Here is a 23,825-nt window from a genome sequence, read left to right on the forward strand (position 1 = left end):
TGGAGAGGTTGTGATCAGTCTTTGTGTCGGTCGGGATTACAAGCAGTTCTGTTTTTGCAAGGTTCAGCAGCAGGTGATGGTCCTTCATCCGGAGCGAAATGTCACTCAGGCATGCTGAAATGTGTGCAGAAACAGTTGGATCATCAGGCTGAAATGACATGTGGAGTTGTGTATCATCCACATAGCAGTGGTAGGAAAAGCCATGTTTCTGAATGACAGAGCCAAGTCATGTCATGTATACAGAAAATAGCAATGGCCAAAGTACTGAGCCCTGAGGCACACCTGTATCAAGATGTTGGGACTCCGAGACCTCACCTGCACTCACGCACAAGATGGGCTAAATGTAAGGGGGCATAAGCTGTCTAAACAGGAGGTAAGTGTAGAGCAGAGAGTGTAAGTGGCGGTGTTAGTGTCCAAGAGTGAGAGCTGTTTAGAGGGATGGAGTGTGGCGGAGACCGCAGAGGATAAGCGGGAGGGAGAGAGTGTACGTAGGCTGCGTCGGAATGTGACCAGTGGGGAGGCATGTGTAGTGTCTGGGGGGGTTAGGTCAAGATCAAGAGTGATTAGGAAATGATTTGATGTGTGCAGCGGGGTGACCTGTGAGTGATGAGTAGAGCAGTAGCGTGTGTAGGCAAGATCTTGTTGATTACCAGACTTATGAGTTGCTGATATGGGAATTTGCTTGAGGACAAACAATGCAGTCAGGTTGATAAAGTCTGCAGCGGAGTACCAGCCTCGGGGAAGGATGACAGAAACGTATCCGACTCCTCCACCAATTGTCCACCTAGCCCCCCCAGACACCACACATGCCTTCCCACTGGTCACATTCTGACAAAACCTACTTACACTCTCTCCCTCCCGCTTCTCGTCGGACCTGGGTGACGATAGATAACTACAACATGAGTTTTAACTGGGTGGATGACAGTAGCAGCATAAGACTCGAAGCCACGTTGTGCATGAGGGTGCCAGCAGTTTGAATTTCCAATTGATAGGAATGAGTAGACCGGTTCCTCCACCCCTCCCGTGTGGTCTTGGGAGAAAGTGTTGTTATTGGAGAGGGCAGCCGATGTGGCAGTTTCCTCTGGTTTGATCCAGTTTTCAGTAAGCGCTAAAAGAGAAAGACTTGAATGTTTAGCAATAGCTGTGATGAAATCTGCTTTGTTTACAGCAGATTGGCAGTTCTATAGACCAATAGAAAATTACTCAACATACTTGTGTGCAACCCACTTGATACCCTTTTTTATGTTAATCCAACAAAAAAATTTTTTGAGTGTGGGCAGAGAGAGTGGATGTGGTTGTGTAACTTGGTTTATATGAATGTCAAAATATCGTGGCAAGATTCGAACCGCTTACTGAACCACTCAGGTGGAAGCGAGGCCTTCAAATGTCATCTAATATGTCATTGGTCACTTCTTTTTTAAGCTTTTGGAGCATGGTGTTTAATCTACATCCACAATTTTAACCTCAGCAATACTTTATATGTAATGTATTGGAGACAGAAGACAGAAGACAGAATGGAGACAGAATGGCTTAACCAACTGTCTGCTTGCCATCTCACGTTACAGAATACATAAAATATACAACATGTAATAATCCCTTCTCACAAACAACATTAAAATAGAGACTGTGTCTGTCCCCCGGATTAGCAAACAAGATAATGCGTAAACCTCTTGAAAGTAATTTAATAAACGTTAAACAAATCAAACATGAACAAAGTACAGATAATCAATGGTTACGACTAGGATTGCTTAATATTAGATCTCTCTCAAATAAAGCACTTTTTGTAAACGATATGATAACCGATCATAAACAAGAGCCTTCTCTAAAAGGTAGAGGGGGAGGTGTCGCTGCACTTCAAAATAATTCTTTTATCACCTCTCAGAAGTCTAATTTAAATACAATTCTTTTGAAGTCATGGTACTTCACCTATCAACAGCTAATACTAAGGACAAAATATTTTTACATTTTATTCTAGGTATTGTATATAGGCCTCCAGGGCACCACACAGATTTTATTAAAGAATTTGGTGGGTTCTTGTCAGAACTAGTACTGGCTAAAGATAGAGTCCTTGTCTTTGCTGACTTTAACATCCATGTAAATAATGATACAGATGCCTTGGGAATGGCTTTCAAAGACACTCTTAACTCCATGGGCGTTAGTCAGCATGTGTCAGGACCCACTCACCTTCGTAATCACACTTTAGATTTAATACTATGCTATGGTATAAATGTGGATGATGTTAAAATCGTTCAGCAGAGTGAAGACATTTCGGATCATTATCTGATATTATGTTCGCTTCACTGGCCTACGGCTGCAAATCAAACTCCTTGTTACAAATATGGTAGAACGATTACTTCAACTACCAAAGATGCGTTTCTCGACCATCTGCCTGAATTGTCTCAAATATCTAGAATGAGTAAAAACGATGACGATCTTGACATTACTATTGAAAATTTTAACTCTACCTTCTCGGAAACATTAGACACAGTTGCTCCTCTGCGTTAAAAAAATATAAAAAATGGCAGCCCAACACCGTGGTATAATGAACACACTCAGGCTATAAAAAAGAAAGCGTCCCGGAAAATGGAGCGGAACTTTAAGAAAACAAATTTAGAGGTATTTCGTATAGCATGGAAGGATAGTACTCGAAAATACATGAATGCCATAAAAACGTCTAGATCCGCCTACTTTTCATCACTAATAGAAGAAAACCATCACAACCCTAGGTTTTTATTTAACACCGTGGCTAAATTAACAAAAAATAAGTCGTCAGCGACTTCAGATTCTGATTATCAGCATAACAGTGATGAATTTATGAACTACTTCATTAAGTAAAATCCAAGACATTAGAGAAAAAATTATAACAATACAACCAGAAGTGAATCCCGCTGAACAAACTAACTACAGCACCCCTAAGGAGAAACTGCAATTATTTGCAATAGTAGATAACAGTAGATGAACTCTCTAAAATCATTAGATCATCCAAATCAACAACATGCATGCTAGACCCTATACCTACAAAACTACTGAAAGAAATGCTCCCGGAAATTATAGATCCTCTTCTCAGTATTATTAACTCATCTCTGACATTAGGACATGTGCCTAAAGCATTTAAGGTGGCTGTTATAAGGCCCCTTGTCAAAAAACCCAAACTCGACCCTAGAGAACTACGGAATTACAGGCCTGTCACGAAACGTGTGGTGATAAGAAGAACCCAAATGCAGGCAGCGGTACGGGGTAACAAAAGACTTTTATAAAACACAAAACAAAAACCCACAATGGGGTAAAATACAGGTGATAAACAAAGACAGCCAAACAGGAACGAAAAACTCACGTAGGGTAACAAACTGAAACAAAAATCAAAAGGATCCAAAAACAGGAACAGAGCACTGGAAATGAACGCTGGGACACAGCGTATGGATAACTCCTTGGAACAAGAGTTCAGACAGGCAAACAGACATCAAAGATTCCAGTATGTACAAAAACAAACGAGCACAGGACAGAGAATACACGGGCATTAAATAGGGAGACGAACAAAGGATAATAAACAATAGGCAGGTGTGGGTAATAAAACACTCAAGGGAAGCTAACGAGGAGACGAGAGGGGCGGGGCCATAGACGAGACACGAGAAGGAGCATGAAAGCCAAAATCTAAGCCATGCCATGTCCTTCTCACACAAAACACTAGACTTAGTCATGACTCCGCTGCAAGATTAAGAATAAACATGACATGATAGCGGAATCATGACAAGGCCTAAATCGAATTTACATTTTATATCTAAAGTTCTTGAAAAAGTCGTTTCAACTCAGTTACGCTCCTTTCTCCAAAGGAATGACATTAATGAATAATTCCAGTCTGGAATTTCGAGCATGTCACAGTACAGAGACAGATTTGATCAGAGTTACAATTGATCTGCTTTTAGCGTATGACCGTGGCTGTATTTCGTTATTGGTGCTGCTAGACCTTAGTGCTGCATTTGACACCATTGACCACAGCCTACTCCTACACAGACTCGAAAAGTACGTCGGCATTAATGGAATAGCATTGAAATGGTTTAAGTCTTATTTATCTGACCGTTTTCAATTTGTCGCAATAAACAATGATGTGTCCCGCAAATCGCAAGTCCACTACGGTGTACCACAGGGCTCAGTCTTGGGGCCTCTGCTCTTCGCATTATATATGCTACCTCTAGGAGATATAATAAAGCGACACGGAATTAGCTTTCACTGTTATGCTGATGAAACTCAACTTTATATTTCCTCGAAGCCTCATGAAACCCAGCAGTTCCATCGTATAAAGGAATGCATAGTTGATTTAAAAAACTGGAGGAGTAACAATTTTTTACTACTGAACTCGGACAAACCAGAAGTGTTACTTACTGGTCCAGAAACCGCCATACGTAACAACCAAGAATACTGCTTAACTTTTGACGGATGCTCCATAAAATCCTCGTCGTCAGCTAAGAATGTTGTCGTTGTATTCGATAGTAATCTGTCATTTGAGAGCCATGTCGCCAACACCTGTAAAATTGCATTTTTTTCATTTTAAGAATATATCTAAATTACGTCATATGCTGTCACTGTCAGATGCAGAGAAATTAATTCATGCATTCATGACATCAAGACTAGATTACTGTAATTCACTTTTAGGTGGTTGCAGGCCTTTTACAAAAACTGCAACTGGTTCAAAACGCGGCAGCTCGAGTTCTTAAACGTACAAAAAAGTATGAGCATATAACCCCGTTTCTGTCAACCGTGCACTGGTTAGCTATAAAGCATCGCATTAACTTCTTGCTTATTACCTATAAAGCCTTACATGGTCTAGCGCCGCAGTATTTAAACTGACTTCTATTGTATTACAATCCTCGACGTGCATTATGCTCTCAGGCGTCCTGTCAGTTAGTAATACCTAGAATTTCAAAATCAAGTGCAGGTGGTAGATCCTTTTCTTATCTACACTGTAAATAAAATCCTGTTAAATGTACAGTAAAATACTGGCAGCAGGGTTGCCAGCCAGTTACTTTAAATTTTACAGCCACAGTACTGTAATTTAATTTACAGGCATTTTCTGTAATTGCATAATAGAGGAAAAAACTGTAATTTTGAATAGCAACAGTTTAATGCTGTATTTTTTACAGCCAATTGCTTGACTTTAATTTACTGTATTTAGAAGAAATACATAATCACTGTATATCCAGAATGTTTTGCATACTGGATATACATTGTATATTTATTTTTTAATTGATACAAAAATACATTACAGACAAATTTTGTACCTTGTTGTACATGAAATATTTTTATTCAGTTACAACTTCATAGTAGCCAACATAGCTCTTTAAACAAGGAATGTTTAAACATTCATGTTTAAACAACACGTTAACCAACATAACCATCATGTAACAACATCGAAAAACAAAGCCCAAGTGAGTCTGTAAAACGGTCCACATCTTGAGCACAACAAGTAGCTAGAACTATGGAAAAGAAAAAAGAGAATAATGTTAGATATTAATAGTCAGAGGAAAAACAGAGAACAACATATACAGTCAGAGACAGTGAATATTAAAATGATGTAATTCAATGATGAGATCTGTGTGTGTGTGTGTGTGTGTGCTTCTTACTTTTCATCGATTTCACTGAAAATTCATCATTGTGTTTAGAAGAGCGGCAACATGTGGGTTCACTGCAACATGTGGCTTCTGTATCCTGGAATTTTAGATGACGCTTCTTGTTCCACTCTCTGGATTAATATCTACAAAGAGTCAGGAAAAACAAAATGTCATATATTAAATATACAAAATATATTATATTAAAACACATGAATTAAATGATCAGCTTGCTAGTGTTAAATAGGGGAGACTTCTAAATAATTTGCACTAAAAAAATGCACCTCTCATTGAGAAATATTGTTTTAAAGGTCTTAAAAGTTATATAAAATTAACATATCTATGAAATGCAGGTAAGGAAGTTGTTCAACTAATACCTTTCATTAGACTCCAAGATACACGCTGCCCTATCCTGGTACTCAAGATTGAATATGTAACATGCTATGAACAGAGTGGCAAGGCCAGACATGAAGCTGTGCTGAGCACCGTCACACACAACCTAACCTTCAGTAGTCAGCATCCAGTGGCCTACAAGTGTGTCCTAAAACAAACAATACCACATGTGACAATAGTTAATAGTTACTATAGACTTTTATCTTTAAGCTTTTTACATGTGACTCTACAAACAAACTCTAAGCAAATAACACAGAGTAATTTACACTTAAAACCGTACTTATACAGAAATGTAAGCCATTAACGTTAGGGATGTCACGGTCAAGAAATTATCACACTGGTATTTGTAGCGGGCCGTCTCACTCCCACCATCCAACGGTCCTATGGTGGACAGGCCTGCTCTAAAGATGAGGGTGTCGGTAACGTCGTTTGCTCAAGCTCTCATCTGGCCTCCGTTACATATACTGTATATCTATCTGGTAACGTACATTAATCACTTTACCGGGCTATCCTTCGTGAACATCGATTTACCTCAAGCTTTGGTGACTCGTTTTAATTTGGGCTTTCGATTTAACGGATGACTGCATTTGCACATTTGAATTACACCACAAAATAATCACGACCGAGTGTGGTATTCAACACTAAATTCCCGAATCCCAACAGTCTACGGCGGGCGCGATGTTCAACATAAAAAAATACCGTTAATTTACTAACACAATGACCTGTAGCTCGTCACATACCGCCTTCGCTCCTGGCGTGTACAAAAACTCTAAATAACATGAACAACTTCTGTCCTCAGGTGCTATAGTGAAGGAGAATGTTTGAAATCTAACCGCGACGGCGCTGCTGAAACCCCGCGCAAGACTCCTTCGGTCCCCGCGGATGGAGGTTGAATCCGGGGTTACCAATATGAAACGCGAATGTAGATACCTCTATATAACATACCAGTATGATAGTTACCAAATATGGGGGGGCTGCTTTAGAATTGAGAAGTAAGACATAATTAATATTGCATATAAGAATTTATAGTCTGTTTAATATTTGACCTGTGGTTCTCTCTACTATGTGTGCTTTCACTGTGTGTGTGTGTGTGTGCGTGTGTGTGTGTGTGTGTGCGAGTGTGTTTGCGTGTGTGCGTCTATGTCAATGTTTGAAAGTAGCTATGTAGGGGAGAGCGGGGTAAGTTGTCACATGGGTAAGTTGTCACACTGGTCATAACTCCAACACTAAAGGCTCTATCTCAAAAATCAAATAGCCACTTTGTGTGACTTCTTCTTCTATAGTCAATTTCCTGTTCACATGTGGTCAAGATCGCTCTAATCTGATATTAGCACAATTTTCTTATTTTTCTTCTTAAAAAGTAAAAAATTGGCACTTTAAATGTTATGCAATACAACTTTGTTAGATATGAATGATAAAAATGATTATCTTGCACAAAATAGAGGAGACAATAACGTGTCTTTTGATACTTTAGCTGACGTGCTATGTTGAGCTAACCTTAAGATTTAGCCAACATTACCACACATGTCAGTTTGGGGCAAGTTGTCTCAATGACTTTGGGGCAAGTCGTCACATCTGACAATTTGCCCCAGTACAAATATATATAGACATTATAAACATCTCCTGATCAATGGGCCACCTTGCAGCAAAGGAGGGGCAAATTCCTCTGGATGGATGAAAGACACGCACTTTGTTGACTTCCTGAAACATTTCAGTGAACATACAAAATGCTCAAACTAGAAGCCCTGTATACTCCTTTTGGAAAACCACGAGTCTCATCTGTCCATTGATGGACTCAATTATGCAAAAGAAAATGGCATAATCATGCTGTCATTCCCAACACACTGCTCATGTCGGCTCGAACCATAAGAGAGGTCTGTCTACGGGCCACTAAAGAGGCACGTCAACAGTGCGTGTAATTCCTGGATGAGGAACATCCCAGGGAGGACAATGTCAATTTATGACATTCCTGGGTTTGTGGCAAATGCCTATCCTCTGGTTGCAACCCCCTGAAGATTCAGGTTAGCTTTAGGGTGGCCGGGGTTCAACCTTACAACAGAGATGTATTTCTGGAAACCAAGTTTGCCCATGCCCAGTTATGCTTCTGCTTCCACCAGCTCACCCTTACCCAGCAATGCTATTGCTGACAACAGGCTACCAACTCCAGAGGACATCCGGCCATATCAGAATGGATCTATGTGCAAGCCACCGAACGTTTGAGTTTAAAGTTCAAAGTAATGCGTTTTGATTGAAATGTGTACAGTTTGGCTTGAAATAATTGTTTTTTCATATTCTCTAGGCACGATTGTTTATATTTTCAGTTCTGGTTTGAATATAAAAATGAAAATCAATATTCACAATTAAGTAGTTGTGTTCTTATTTTTAGATAATCTAGTGTGACAACTTACCTGCCGATGGGGCAAATTGTCACAAGTGCACATCCTCTATTCAACAGTCTACAACTCCGTAATGAGATAAGATATGAAAATGTAATGAATTCAAATTATGTGCCCAAGAAGTCATTCTTTCATTTGGTATAACATTTATACCGCTGTGATGTATGGTGCTCAGTAAATGTTACACAGTGTGAAAAGTGTGACAACATGCCTCGCTCTCCCCTATGCATATTGTGTGTTTGGAGCATTTGTATGTCTGTCTTTTGTTGTTTTTCACCTTTTTCTTGTTTTTACAGTTTACCTTTAGTTGTTTTTCTTGTATTTAATGTGTCTCATGTACAGCTGCTTTGTAACAATGAAAATTGTAAAAAGCGCTATATAAATAAAGTTGAGTTGAGTAATAATAAGAACATTTGTTTTTTTTCCCGCCATCTCGTTTCCGCGTTAGCTTTCCTTGAGTGTTTGATTCCCCACACCTGTCTCTGTTATTTATCCTTTGTCTGTCTTCCCTATTTATGATCCTCATGTCTTTTGTCCTGTGCTCGTGCATTGTATCTGATTGTATCTGTACCCTGTATCTGATTGGCTCTGTATTCCGTATCTGGTTACATCTGTGACTGTCCCCTTGGATTTGTTCTTGTCAAGTCAAGTCAAGTTTAGTCTTGTGTTTGTTTTACTTAGTTCATGTCAAGTGTTATTTTATCAAGTCCTAGTTAGTCTGTGTCCTATCAGTTTTCTGTTATCTTGTTTAAACCCCATCGTGGGTCTTTGCTTTGTGTTTTTGCGTCTTAATAAATTATTGTTAACCCGTTCATCCCAGTGTCTGCCTGCAGTTGGGTTCTTCTGCCTCAAACCCTGGCAAGTTGACCTTTTGTTAACCTATGAGGATGTTTTATTAAAATATAAAATTCCCATACCACCAAAAGAATTTGCAATTGTTTGTGGTGAAATATATCTAGTGGTATTTGTATCCTATTTAAGCAACAAAACAGATTAGAATATGAGCAACTCATTTATAGGCATACAAGTAAACCTTGTTTTTTTTCTCTCTGAAAATAAATCTATAAGAAATCTCTTTCAGGAAAATATTGTTTCGAAACCAAATGCAATTGCATACTGTAATTGTTTTTTAAATGATGTGGACTATGAAGAAGTTTGGTCTACCTAAAAGCTATCTTTTAACAAATAAAATTATATTATATAAAAATATATGGATGAGAAGTGTTGCTTATGCAAACAAAAGCCTTAAACAATTGTTCATTTATTGTGGCAATGCCCTTTTTTCTATTTTTGCCGTAATGTAGACCTTCATTCTAACTTATGTGAGGATTTTGTTTTACAGTAAAGATGTCCTCCTAGGTCTTAGTGTGACTTGTAAAGATAAACAAACAAACATTTTCTTTATTAGTTGTATTATTGTAATGGCCAAATTTCATATTCATAAATGTAAATATTAAGGAAAGTAAACAAATTGTTTAGTATTTGAAAATGAAGTAAAACGTTATTCTGAATCCATGCCCTCAAAGAATCCAAAGACAATACGAATTGTACATCGCACTTTTGAAGTATTCCTTTAATATTGTCTGTTACTTCCCCTAGCATGATATGTAATCTGGTTTTTCTTGTTTCTGTTGCTTTGTGGATGTAATAATAAAAAAAAGAAACGCTCATCACTGAAAGTTTCCGGGATTTCTCGACACACGCTCCGACGCCTCGGCACATCACTACATCACTACCTTGTCCTTGTATCTGATAACTTGCCTTGTGGACTACATACCGGTGTTTATTATTTATCACTTCGTGTCTTCAATTTTGTAAGTAGTTTGAGATATATTCTGCCCAAAAAGAGGACCAAAATCAACAGTTCCGGTAATTTTGGGCATAAATAATATACTGTCAATAAAATCATTAATTTCTCGCGTTTATCATACAGTCAGCGATTTTGAATACTGCATCTTTAAGGTAAGATTATGATCTATCATTTACAACAATGCACATAAATTACAAATTTACGTCTTAAATCTCATAATTCTGTGATTTTCATCCCAGATGGGGCCAAATTATGAAGACAAATATTACTACAGATTTAATTTACAATGTTATGTTACATGTTATTTTAGATCCAGCTAAATAACTAGTGCAATGAGGCCTAACCAGTCGACGTGCCTTAATTTGTTCTAACAAATAATTTAAGAATGACGTATAGTGTTTATAAGGTTTCGTCCTGGTCAGACCAGACGACAATTAATCTGCATGAAAAACACGCACTTTTAAAGGCCAGCCAGATCACATTTGGATTTTTAAGGGCGGTGTCCCGGACATGAATTAGCTTTAAACAGTAGGCTACTAGGCGTTAGTTAAATTAAGATATTAAGTCGTTTTTAAAAACATACTTTACAAAAAAACTCACTGGTCTGCATCTTAAGACACAACTTTTGCACTGATATGTTTTATATGTCAGTGTAAATTGTTTCTGATCAAGAAACCTCTAACATTTGGGACTATAGATTTAAACCCTGTCCAGGAAACCATCCCATATTATTTAAGGCAGATTATTTTACTCCATGCTCGCAGTCTTAAATTTAATTGTGTTTTTTTAAGTTTTTGTGAATATTGTAAATACACCGCTAATATTTATTTCACTCCTCTGACCCTGTTTAAACTTGTGTAATTTAGCTGAAAATGGGAGGAGAGCTTCACGATCATTTAAATGAGAACATTCGTCCATATATTGATCTGATTGATCATTTGCGGTCAATTGGAGTTCAAAAAGATTTCAATATCGCACTACCAACTATTGTTGTGATCGGAGACCAGAGTACTGGAAAAAGTTCTGTGCTGGAGGCATTGTCTGGAGTTGCACTTCCAAGAGGGACTGGTGAGGTCTATTTTCTTTCCTATTTGGGTATTTAGAGGCGGGGTGTCCGATTTCCGAATTACGCTTGTTTAGTCGGGCCGAGTACCAAAACAACCTTGTAGCCAATCAGCATCAAGGTGCACAGTCCACACCTACAGGATGGACATAAGTCGAGCCGAGCGCTGATGAAAGCGAAAGATCGGGGTGGGGCTGTGTTTGTTTTGTGGATTTGAACATCAACAATGGCTCTTAGAAATCGGACACCCTGCCTTTAAATGTTAATTTAAACACCTGCTGTATGCCAGTATAAATCTCAAGTGAAGTTTCAACATTTTACTTTAGTTTGTCAGTTTCATGCACGTACAGGATGGCATTGCATGTTTTTATTTATTACTATTTTAATAACTTTATAAAAAATATCGTTTTTTATTAAAGAAAAACTACTCCTGAGATAGTCACAGGCTCCCCGTGACCCGAGGTAGTTCGGATAAGCGGTAGAAAATGGAATGGAATGGAATGGAATTAAAGAAAAACTTGAAATGTTTGTTTTTATTTAAAGAAGATCAAATAAAAATACTACTGGTTCCAGTTGCATAAACTTACTGGGTCTAAACTACTCTAACTAACCAGCAATTAGTTAAGATTTACATAAGTTCAGTCTTACTTTTCATTTTCCAACTAGCTCGATTTACCTAAGTAACTGATTTAAAGTAATGGCTCCTGAAACTAGCATAAGCAGTTTATGCAACAGGCCCTTGATTCTAACTATAATTCACATGTAGTTTTTCAGTAGTACAATCAACTGATGAATGAATTGTGTTGAGCATATAGGAATTGTCACCAGATGTCCACTAGAGCTGAGGTTGAGGAAAATAACAGATGCAATAAACTGGAAGGCCACTCTGTCTTACCGACAAACCAAGGCAGCATTAGGGAATTCATCATTCGGTAATGTTATGTTTTCTATTCTAAGTGAAATGCAAAATAATGTAAATCACTTCTAAATCATGCCAACAAAGTTATCCAGAGGTGGCAATTTAGCAGAGAGTTTATCTCTTTAATTTGAATCATTCATTGATCAGTGATGTTTTACACCTTTAAGTATAATCAAGTATTTGATGTAAATCAATCATGTGATGTTGCAGGTCACAGCCTTAAGGGCGCACATGCTACTGAATACGAAAAGAAGATAATTACATTTGATGATCCTTCATTAATTGAAGAGCATATTAAAGAAGGTTAGTCCAACTACATCTCTTTTCTTTTGGGCAATTCCAACATTATGGATGTGACATTTGCAGAAAAACTGTTACAGTGCAGCAAGGAGAGCAAATCCAACTGCAGTTTTGGTTTTTAATATAATCCCTGGGGTTATAACAAAAGTAACTTCCGGGAACTGCTGAGAGCTCGTGTCACGTGATTCACAGAGCCTTCAGAGAGTTGCAAGAAGTAATGTTTTCTCTTTAAATGCTTTATTTCTTTAGTTTTTGTATTCATTCAATTTCTTCTATAAATGGGTTAGAAGTTTACCTCAGTTGGTCTGTTAAGTCGCAGCTCCATTCGTTACTATCTTCCAGGAACTATTGAAACTTTAACTTTAACTGTTCCATTGGAGTCAACGTAGAAGACACAACTCCCTCTACCAATGGCTCTGAGCTAAACCAGGAAACGAGCGGGGCGGGGCCAAAGAAAAGACTGGAGAGAACACATATGTCCTCCTGACTGACCATAATATGTTTCTCTCCACACAGAACACGAATCATGACACATTAACAACAATTGACACTATAGACAAAGTAAACACGGATATATACACAAACTAAAGTTGGATAACAAAACACACCTATCAGACAATCAACACGGAACCAATGAACAAAAGAACTACAAATGACTACAAAACAGGACAGGAAACAGGAACTCAAAAGAAAAAAACTGAAAGACCAAACTATCGGGGCATCACAAACAGGATCGTGCAACTACAGAAAATGTTGGATAATATTATCAGGAATTATTTATTTTAGCTGCTAGACCTGGGGCCCGTTTCAATAAGGAAGTTCAACCAACACCGAGTTAAAATCTGAACTCTGAGTTGATTTACTCAGAGAATCGCTACTCTGAGTTTTCAGTTTCAGAACAGCTGATTTGAGTTAGTTCAATCAACCCTGAGTAAGTTCACTCTAGGTTACGCTCGTGCAGCATGGCGATGAAAAGCCATCATCAATTGAGTGAAGATAGCACGATTCACCATTGCAACGGCACGTGACAAAAAGCGCTCTGTTTATTTCTCGCCAATCGAATTGAATGAACTGTTACAAGCGTTCAGTGAATATTAAGAAAAAAAGAGCAACACAGCCACAGCAGCAAAAGAAAGAGAGTTGGTGTGGGAGAAAAGTGCTTCACTTGTTATTGCGCCAGTTTATATGTCAATCACTTTTATATTTATTTTGTTGAAACTGTGAAAATGCGAATTATATTTTACTCTCTCGCTCTCATGTAGGTGCTATCCTTCTGCAATAAAAAGATCTTGGCAGCAGCTGAATATGAAATATACGACGGCGTCGTAAAAAAAAAAAACATTTCGAGAATAAAGTCGAAATGTTACGAGAATAAAGTCGAAATATAAAGTCAAAATATTACGAGAATAAAGTCGAAATGTTACGAGAATAAAGTCGAAATATAAAGTCAAAATGTTACGAGAATAAAGTCGAAATGTTACGAGAATAAAGTCGAAATATTTTGAGAAAAATAACAGAATTTCTAGAAACAATAGATGTGGAGGATTTGGTTAAATCCAACTTTAGATTATGATTTAGCAATAAGGAAATTCTTTGTCTTTTGGCGCATCATAATGGAGTTATAATTAGTTAAAGGACACTGCAGCGGTTATGTAGGAAACTGAATTTATTCAGAAGAAAAAATCTGACATGAACTACGAATTAACTCACTGATTCAGATGACGTGCTCAAACATAACTTCAACTCTTAAACTACAACTTTCATGAAAATAAAATACGTATTACGACGAGTTTATTCTCGTAACATTTCGACTTTATTCTCGTAATCTTGAATTTATTTTATTTTTAACGTGCCACTAAAACGACGTCGTAGAAATACAATAACATCATTTATTCAGGAAAGTTTAAAGAAATAAAATGGTCTTGCTAGTAAGATGCCTGATTGCGAAATGTTAAATATACTTCTTAAACTGGCCATAAAAGTTAAGATAAAACGTCCAAACGGGGCCTCACAATTCTCTCCCGACATAAATATAATTCTCTGGGAATTAATGCAGCTTCCTCATCTACGGGTTCCTGAATAAACGAACATGCTATTTTAAGTTCTGTGTGACTAAATAGAGCGCGATTAGGAACACGAATCAATAAACAAATGACGTATGCAATTTCAACACCGCTCGCGCTTCGAAAAGGGGGCGGAGATTATAACAAACCCTGGGTTTGCGGAATAAAACCTGCTCCCGACCAGGTTAGGTTAGGTTCACGGAGTAGGTTACTCTGGTTACTCACTCGGAGTATAAGATACCTCGATTTCTGAAATGGGCTTGACTTACTCCGCGGTCGCGGGTTTGACATACCTCGCGTTCTGAAACTAAAAACCCTGAGTATTCCGTTTTCTGGGGTTGACTTACTCTGAGTTTGCACTTACCCTGCTTTCTGAAACGGGCCCCTGGATTGATTCCTTGGGTCAGCCACTGAGCTCAAGGAAGAACAGAGGATAGATGCTAAGACTTCTACGATCCTTTATTGCTCTTAATCTAAAGCAGGAAGCACAACCTCATTATACTATTGTGAAGAAATGAAACTTTAGCGCATTGGTCTATAGGGTTATAAATATTCACATATATGTAAGTCAGGGGTGCTAAAAGGGGGTATGCAGTGTAAGCAGTGCAAAGGGGCGCAGCTGGGAGGAGAGCGCCATTGTGCCTAAATATATATTGTTCTAATATAATTACAGTAATAATCAAATATTTATTGTTAAAAATAAAGACAATATAGGAATTATTTGTTCAAGATTATAAATAAGTTCTGGAAGAAATTGCCTTTTTTTACATCACATGTGTCAGATAAAACAGTTGCTGGCATGTGAGATAGAATGACACATAGTTTGCGTTTACATTTAGTCATTTAGCAGATGCTTTTATCCAAATGACATATGTTTGTAAACTAAAAATTAACACATGCTTTTCGATTAACATGCTTTTTTTATGCTTTTCGATAGTGTAGGTGAAAGAGAACATTCTTTTGTAGTCGTAAGGAAAAAAAACAGGAAACAGTTGCATGTGTTTACTCTGCTAGGGCGTGGCTCACCTAAATGGCTCATAAAATGTCAGGTTCAAAAATTATTCAACAGACGCACTTTCTGAGTGAAAGAATAACATTTCTTGTAACCAATATATTTAACTTGTATTGATCTATTTTTTCCTAAACCCCTGTTAAGTCCATAAGAAAAATATCAGTTTATATATGTTTTCCATATAAGATTTTTGAATATGTTATCAATGTCACTAAAATAGAAACGTGTTTGAGAGATTACTTTGTAGGATTTATGTGAATTAAAACGCACAAACAGGCCCTCCAGGAACATATTTATTATTTTCAGGCATCTTTTGGTCATGTCAAATATGAACCAGGTATGATACATGTCCTGCTGTGGATTTTTTTTACCAAAATTTATTTAGTACCGAGAAGGCATTTCCCCCCACATGATATCTTACTTTGGTAAAAAGAGAATTCATGGTAAGATTGATGTTTGCTTGGAATTTCCCTTTTAATTTGTTTTTTTATTATAGCATAAAGTAAGCTAATATAAAAATATAAACCCAAAAAGCATAGCAACCACATGTTTTTTTATATTGATGTTACTAAATAGGATGAATACAGGGAACAATTTTGACAGTTATCTCACTTTCGGCAGGTTTCCCAATCTACCGGAATTCACACTGTTTCAATATAAAAAACTATTTAATACATAAAAACAAACATTCTGTAATGATACACACAGGATACAAGCACGAAGGGAACCCAACATAACTAAATCCACTTTATAAAGCAAAAAAAGAACATCCACAGCAAACTTGATACAGGAAACATCCACGGGAATAAGGAACAGGGAAACATCCACAGGAACCGTAAACAAGGACCATCCACATTTAAACAACTAGACCTGACCATGAAGAATGGGAGAATGCTGTGTGGATGATTGCATGCAGGTGTGAATGTAATCAATGATGGTGAGTGAGTGCACAGTGTTCTGGGAAGGGGAGTCTTTTACTGAAAGTCCGGTGAGAGTGTCCGGGGAAGTGTTTGAAGAGGTGCTGGTGCACAGGGCGTGGTCGGGGCTGATGCTGCGTTTATTACACATGCAAGTTGGTTGACATTGTTAACAAATGTAATTCAGTTTGGCAAACATATAGTTTATAATGCTGTGTATGTGTTTAACAGCCCAGAATAAACTGGCTGGAGATGGGGCAGGAATCTCTGAGGAAATTATTGTTTTAGAAATCAGATCACCGGATGTGTGTGACCTCACGCTGATCGATTTACCTGGAATTGCAAGAGTTCCTGTACAAGGACAACCATCAGATATTGGAACTCAAGTTGGTATTTTCGTTTTTCAAGCTAAGTTTTGTACTGTATGCAGTTTTAAAACTATGGATTTGTGTCTTGTAGATCAAAACTCTGATCGCAAAATTTATTAAGAAACCTGAAACTTTAATTATGGTGGTGGTTCCATGCAATAATGACATTGCAACAACAGAAGCATTGAAAATTGCACAGGAAGTAGATCCAGAGGGGACAAGAACTCTTGGTAATGTAGCAATTGCCGTAATCATCACACAACATCTTACCAAATATTGGTAGCACAAGTTCATGTTGAATATACATTTTACAAAAGATGCCTTGTGATTCTCGCAGCTGTTTTGACCAAGCCGGACCTCATAGACAAAGGGGCAGAGAAAAGGATTCTGGCCATTGCCCAGAACAAAGTCATCCCTCTTCACAAAGGCTACATCATGGTTAAATGTAGAGGTCAACAACAGATTGATGAGAATATTTCTCTTGAGGAGGCTTCAGAAATGGAGAGAGATTTCTTCAAAAAACATAAACATTTCAGGTTAAAATCTGAAGAAAATATAAAAAATCGGCTTACAATATTGACTCCACAAATGACACGATTCATCATTTACTCACACATCATTTACTCACCTTGTAATTTATGACAGGATGTTTTATCATCACTTTAAATTAATGGTTGATGGGTACATGAAAATAATCCCATCAATTTCCTAAATTTTCAGTCATACAATGACAACCTAGTTGATAGTCAGAGTTATATTAAATAATTTTCTGGTTCTTCCTATAGCTTCGTAATGCTATTGAATCGTCTGATTTTCTGAAGCTCCAATGCATGTATTATACAACTAATCCATACAACTCCAGTGGGTTAATGAATTTCTTCTGAAAGAAAACATATGGTTGTGGGAAAACCAAATACAATTTTAAGCTTATTTAGAAAGCATGTCATTCATGTCGTTCAAAACCTGGTTTGTCTCTTTCCAATACAAAATGTTGGTTAGTGCGTTGCTAAAAATATCTTCTTTTGTGTTCTGCCGAAGTAAAAAAAGTTTGGAATGATATGAGTGTGAGTAAATGCATTTATTATTGTAAAGTACTGTTAGTGTTTACACATACAAATTTCATTAATAAGTATCTATCTATTTTAACTTTTTCTACAGACAGCTTTTGAATGACAACAAAGCTACTGTTTCATGTCTTGCCACTGAACTGACAGAGCATCTGGTTAAACATATAAAAGTATATAGTCTTTATTTCCTAATCTAAGGGCCTTTTCAAAATTAAAAAATGTACCTGACAACATAAATATTTTTCTTGGTCAGAAATTACTGCCACTGCTGGATGAAGAGATTAATAGAAAGTCATCAGCAACAAGAAAAGAGCTGAACATGATTGAGGGTGAACCACCACAAGACCCTCAGGGGGCCAAACAATACCTCATTAAGGTAAGACATTTCCTCAGAATATCATTTCGACTTGTCTTGTTATTTACAGCCACTGAAAGAATGAAGACATTTCCAAATTATTTTATTTATTTTAATTGAAATTTAACAGTATGTGTTTAGGTAATATGTGTGTTTAGGTAAAACAGATTAAAGGATCAGAAAATATGCTTTGTATGTTCTAGACCTCAAATACTGCAAAGAAAAGAAGTTCATATTTAGTTTTAGAATATGGGGAGGCTTCGTCCTGCCTAGAGCAGTCCTTCTAAGCTTAGATGATCTGAGTCCTCCTCGACATTAAACGCTAGAATAAGATGGTCTAGTGAGAGCGCATGGCAATGTCATTAATATTTCAGCAGTCACTTTAAAGAGAGAAGTCATGTGACCACAGAAAGATAAATAAAATCCTAGTCAGCAAGAGCTCCTCCTGTTCATTTTATTTTCCGTCGTGCATAATAATGTCGTGCATAACAACCTAACAGTTCATTTTTAGTGCATGTTATCTCATGTCCATTAAATAATATTTACAGATACAACATCTAATTTTAATAATGTCATGAAACATTTTAGATATTATTATATCTAATAATTAATTTTACGCAAGAGTGCCAGGAGGGCACTTGCAGTTGTTTGGTCCCCTACACCATTCGAAACTCTCACTCCTTAGGGTAAGGCCCCTTTGAAGGGTTTAGGGCATATATGAGCCCTAGTAGAGTCCAGGTAATGAACAAGTGCATGTGACAAGCAAAGATGGCTGACGAGTTGCATGGGATTCTGGGAGATGTAGTCTGGGTAGTGTCGAGACAGAAACAGATAGGGATTTTAACATCTGTATAATTACAATGCAATACAGTGGCGGTTTTAGGCACGGGCGAACCGGGCAGCCGCCCGGGGCGCCAAATTTTCACGACACGTGGGGGGCGGCACAAGCACTTGAAAAAGAAAAATAATCCGCGCCGCAAAGCAGGTTTCTATTATGTATAATATAACTGTCTGTGTGGGGAATTGGTAAATCGCCGCCCCTGCTTGCTGAGAAGCGCAGAAGCTGTGTGAAAACTGTAAAGGGGAGGGGCTGATCACCTGATGGACAGTTCACCTCTCCCAAATGGAGCGGACAAGGAGGGGGGCCCATTTAGTGGGCTAAAATCAGTCACACCTTGACTTTCTTCTAAATAACGCACATTTCATTCATAATTTTAAAGCACAGGCCTATTTTTCCACGTTTTTTTCTGCATTGTGTGTGAAATGGCTAATAAAAAAAGTTAATCAGAAACGATTATGTGGAGGTGAAGTGGTTTAGTCTTGATTGTCGAGTGCCAGATAAACATGAAAGCGATGGAGAGAAAAAGGTTTAAGCCGTCAGGTGCCCAATATAAGAAAAAATCAAAGTAGAAGCGGAGAAAGGAGCAAAAGATAAAGGTATGTAACTACGTTCTCTCTGTATGATTACGGTGACGTTATCCATCATCAATGAAGGGCTAATGTTAATGGGTGGTAACGTTAACTCTTACGTTTGTTAGCCTTCTTGCTATGATGCTTATACAACAATAATTCGGTCTTAACTCAACAAACACGAGATCTAATTTCACCATAAGATTGTGCTTTGCAACAAAACTGTTACAAGTAAAGTTATTATTTATTTCCATCATTGGGGTTAATGTTGGGCCCTGTAATTAGCCAACGAAATTAACATATGTCTGGATGTGTTCAAAGGCAAACATTTGCTATAACTCTGTTGCGTGACAAAGAATATAATTCGAGGCAGTAACCAAGGAGCTAATTGTTCCTCCCTTAGATTAGATTAATAAAGCGTCTAATGAGTCATGACAGACATTTGGCATGTAAGGGCATGTTTATTTAAATTTGCAATTCATAAGAGTTATACTGTAGCCTACTGTCTTTTGATGTCAATTTCAATTGCAAATTCATGGGCACTTCTAAAGTATTTTGGAGAATCCTCTGTCACTGGTCAGCCATCAAAAACCATCAGCCTCCTTGAATTTTATCACTTTTATGCATGATAAGGATCTATCAGAGATCTACCCCAACTTTTGGACTGCTCTCAGGATTACACTTACTCTGCCAGTCACTGTGGCTCAAGCAGAGAGGAGCTTTTCAAAAGTTGATCAAGTCATACCTGAGGTCAACCATGTCTCAAGAACAGCTCACTGGCCTTCCTATCATCAGTATCAATAACTCAATAGGGGGCAGATTTCGTATGATGACATTATTGATGATTTTGCATTAAGGAAGGCCAGAAAGGTCAGGTTTTAGTTTGTGTTTTCTGTTCTTAGTGCAATAGTGTAATAATTAGATTTGCTTTTGTGTGATGAAGGATTTGTGCTATTTAGAATATTTTTTCTATATTTTATTTGTATATTATTCTTAATATTTTAATGTTGTTGTTCTCTGGTCGTGTTACATCATGATACATATGTACATCATGTACATATGTTGCAACATTTATGTACATAGAGTATATTTAAGTTCTGATAACTTATACTGATTTGTGCAGAATTGTGTTTTTAAAATGTTCTGTTGAAGGATTTGTGCAATTGAGAAATATAAGGTTCGTCTTACACTTATATAGTTATGGTAAAACATGGCTTTTTTTCTCTCGGATGGGTGGGAGTAGATGGGGGGGCACCCAGAGCGGATCTCGCCCGGGGAGTGATTCAATGTAGAACCGCCACTGATGCAATACATTTCTTTTTTTTACAGACTTTAACAGAATTCACTGATAAAATTAAGAAAATATCATCAGGGGATCTGATCATTTCAGACAATTTGTTTATGCAGCTTCGGAAAGAATACAAGAAGTGGAGTGCTCATCTTGACAGAACAAAATCATCCTGTCAGTATAAAATTCCAATTTATGAAACATTTACTGTTGTATTAGACATGTTTGTAAGAAGCATGTATTTGTTTTGGTGCTCATATTAAAATAAAAAATAATATGTCATCTATACATTTTTACAGTTAACCATCCGTCAGATGTAAAAGCACAAATATTAAAGAATAGAGGACGGGAACTGGCCGGCTTCAGCAGCTACAGGCCTTTTGAGATGATTCTGCAGAGCAATATTGCCCAACTTGAGGAACCAGCCATTGCTTTAGTCGCTACCATTAAAAGTAGAATCACACATCTTTGTTAAGTCTTGGAAATGTGGAAATGTTTTAGTAGTTTTAATTACTTTTCGAATTGTCAGCCTTGAGACATTTGAGATTTTTGTTTCATGTTAGGCATTATCCACAAGCAGTTCTCGGATTTGTCTAAAGATTGTTTCCAGAGATACCCTAATCTCCTAAAAATCACGGCTGTAAGTATTGCTCCTGAATGAGAGCAAATAAAAAACAACATTGGTTCACTTTTTGAACCCTCTGTATTAATCCACTTTCTATTTCATCCTTTTCTTTTGAAACCAGGACAAAATCGAAGACCGCCAATCAGGTCAGCAAAGCAAAGCTGAGGAGAGGATCAAAGAGCAGTTAAATATCGAAAACATGATCTTCACTCAAGATGAAATGTACTTTAAGACCCTGAACGAGAATGGGAACGAGACATTTTCTGATGCTCAGTTACCTTTCTTTGATGTTGCAACCAAGTACACTGATATGCTCAATGCATATAATAAGGTGAGCCTTCTTAGTTTTTACACATTTAACAATAATAATATACATGTATTGTATTTTATAAGGTGGCCTGAAATTCTTCATTCAGTATCGTACATGTGCACACAACCTGATGAAGGAACAAAACACAACCCCAGAATAATTAAAAGATCAGTTCAATGCTCTTCGACAACTTATTTAAATTATAAATAAATGGAAAGCTTATGGTGATGTTAAAATCTCATTTTCAAAAAATGTATCCTTAAGGCTTCTTTTGTTGTCCAGGGTCCCATATAAATAAAGTCTTAGCTTTGCTAGGTATAAAATGTGGCTCCTTTATTGATCAATCATTATTCCAGACTGTAACAATCCATTATATATATTGATCTTTCTTTTTTTGTAGATTATGATTATCCGCATGTCTGATCAGGTGCCCATGATGGCCCAGTATATTATGTTAAAAGAGGCTTCTGAGCTCCTGCAGACTGATATGCTGAATCTGCTAATCGAGTCAGATGTGACCGGGATGCTGTCTGAGGATCATTGTGTCAGTGAAAGACGCAAAGAGTTACAGTCTCGCCTTGAATGTTTGACCAAGACTAGGGAAGAAATGAATCAATTGATGTGAGGGAACAAAGAAAATCTAAATCATGTTCTTTTACATATGTTCTTTTTCTTTTCCAAAGGGGTCGATATATTTGGCCTTTTTATAATGGATTGATGTTAAACTCTTAAATATTTTCTTGGGTAGAAATTGTTTTTTTATTGTGAGTGATAGGGTGCCTATGACTATTGTTGAAAACAATCAAAAAGGTTGAGAACCGCTGGCTGAACCAATAAACAGCTCCTCGTATTGTTATCTCTTAACATTTTTTTATGTTTTTTTCTGAAAGTTTAATGAATACACATTTAGTATAACAGTTTGTTATGCAATGAAATTAGCCAATATAATCTGCATTATACAGGGAAATTATTTGCCATATGCAAATCTTTTGTAATTGGATGACAAGAGGATCTTAGCTGCAATAAGTTTTATCTAATAAGTTTTGAATAATAAGTTTATCTAATATTCTTTGTTATATATAGGAAATAAATCTTTCATTGCCATATTATGGTCCAGGTATCCAGTTAGGGATGTAACGATTCACTCAGCTCAGGATGCGATGCGATTCTGATCTCACGATGCGATTTATTCACGATTTTCTCACGATTTATTTTTACAAAATGAGTTGGAACAAATTAGAAATGAACAACATTCCTTGCATTATTTCTTAAATGCTTCACGTTTCTTTGTATAATAAAATGATGTTTTATTTCAAATAACAAAACTAAACTGCAATTTAAAACAAATTCATAATAGAAAAAGTATCTTTAATATAAACAAGTGAACATGGCGGCCCCTGCTGTTCAGAAGATGTATTGCGATTCAGTTCACACACGTTATATTCGATTTTCAACCGTCTCAAGGTGAATCGTTACATCCCTACAAGCAATTCATCTTTGATGTAGATTTAGTGATTCTGCTGTACGAGACTTTAATCTGTTTCTGTTTGAAATAAAATCTTTTAATTTTAGCCTAAACAGTTGTTTACTTCCTTCATGGCCACAACCTTCTACCCATCTTCTAATCAAATGGTTCTTTTTAGCATGATGTCACAAAATAAAGTGATCTCAAAAAGGTTTCAGGAATGTGAGTTCATATTTCTTCTGTCGCTTCCCCGCTGAATCCAAACAAACACCTTTAGGATGTGGTATGAGAGATTCACAGCTGACAGATCCTCAGTGTGAGGCAATCATGTCAACAATGACCAGCAGAATCCTAAAGAAATGTTTCTGACATCTTGTGGCATCCATGCCACAAAGACTTTGAGGCCCCATCCTTTTCAAACGTGCTCATCAGGTGTGTGTTTGTTAAAAAAAGATGAATCT

At 37.2% G+C, this 23,825-nt stretch overlaps 1 protein-coding gene across 2 annotated transcripts; it reads left to right on the plus strand.

Moving 5' to 3' along the window:
- Positions 1–10,065: 10,065 nt before the first annotated feature.
- On the plus strand, positions 10,066–23,495 carry LOC130414420 (interferon-induced GTP-binding protein Mx3-like). 2 transcript variants are annotated; one of them, XM_056740301.1, is made up of 15 exons: positions 10,067–10,206; positions 10,326–10,354; positions 11,069–11,270; positions 12,081–12,197; positions 12,395–12,487; positions 16,708–16,862; positions 16,936–17,074; positions 17,182–17,380; positions 18,003–18,081; positions 18,165–18,287; positions 21,006–21,138; positions 21,264–21,416; positions 21,528–21,604; positions 21,711–21,920; positions 22,300–23,495. In XM_056740301.1, the coding sequence occupies exons 3-15, from the start codon at positions 11,075–11,077 to the stop codon at positions 22,522–22,524; spliced, it is 1,899 nt and encodes a 632-aa protein (XP_056596279.1). In that variant the 5' UTR covers positions 10,067–10,206; positions 10,326–10,354; positions 11,069–11,074; the 3' UTR covers positions 22,525–23,495. The 2 variants fall into 2 exon arrangements, with proteins under 2 accessions (XP_056596278.1, XP_056596279.1); XM_056740300.1 differs by having other exon boundaries at positions 10,066–10,354.
- The last annotated feature ends 330 nt before the right edge of the window (positions 23,496–23,825 follow it).

The sequence above is a fragment of the Triplophysa dalaica genome, chromosome 24, assembly GCF_015846415.1.
Source record: "Triplophysa dalaica isolate WHDGS20190420 chromosome 24, ASM1584641v1, whole genome shotgun sequence".
NCBI lineage: Eukaryota > Metazoa > Chordata > Actinopteri > Cypriniformes > Nemacheilidae > Triplophysa > Triplophysa dalaica.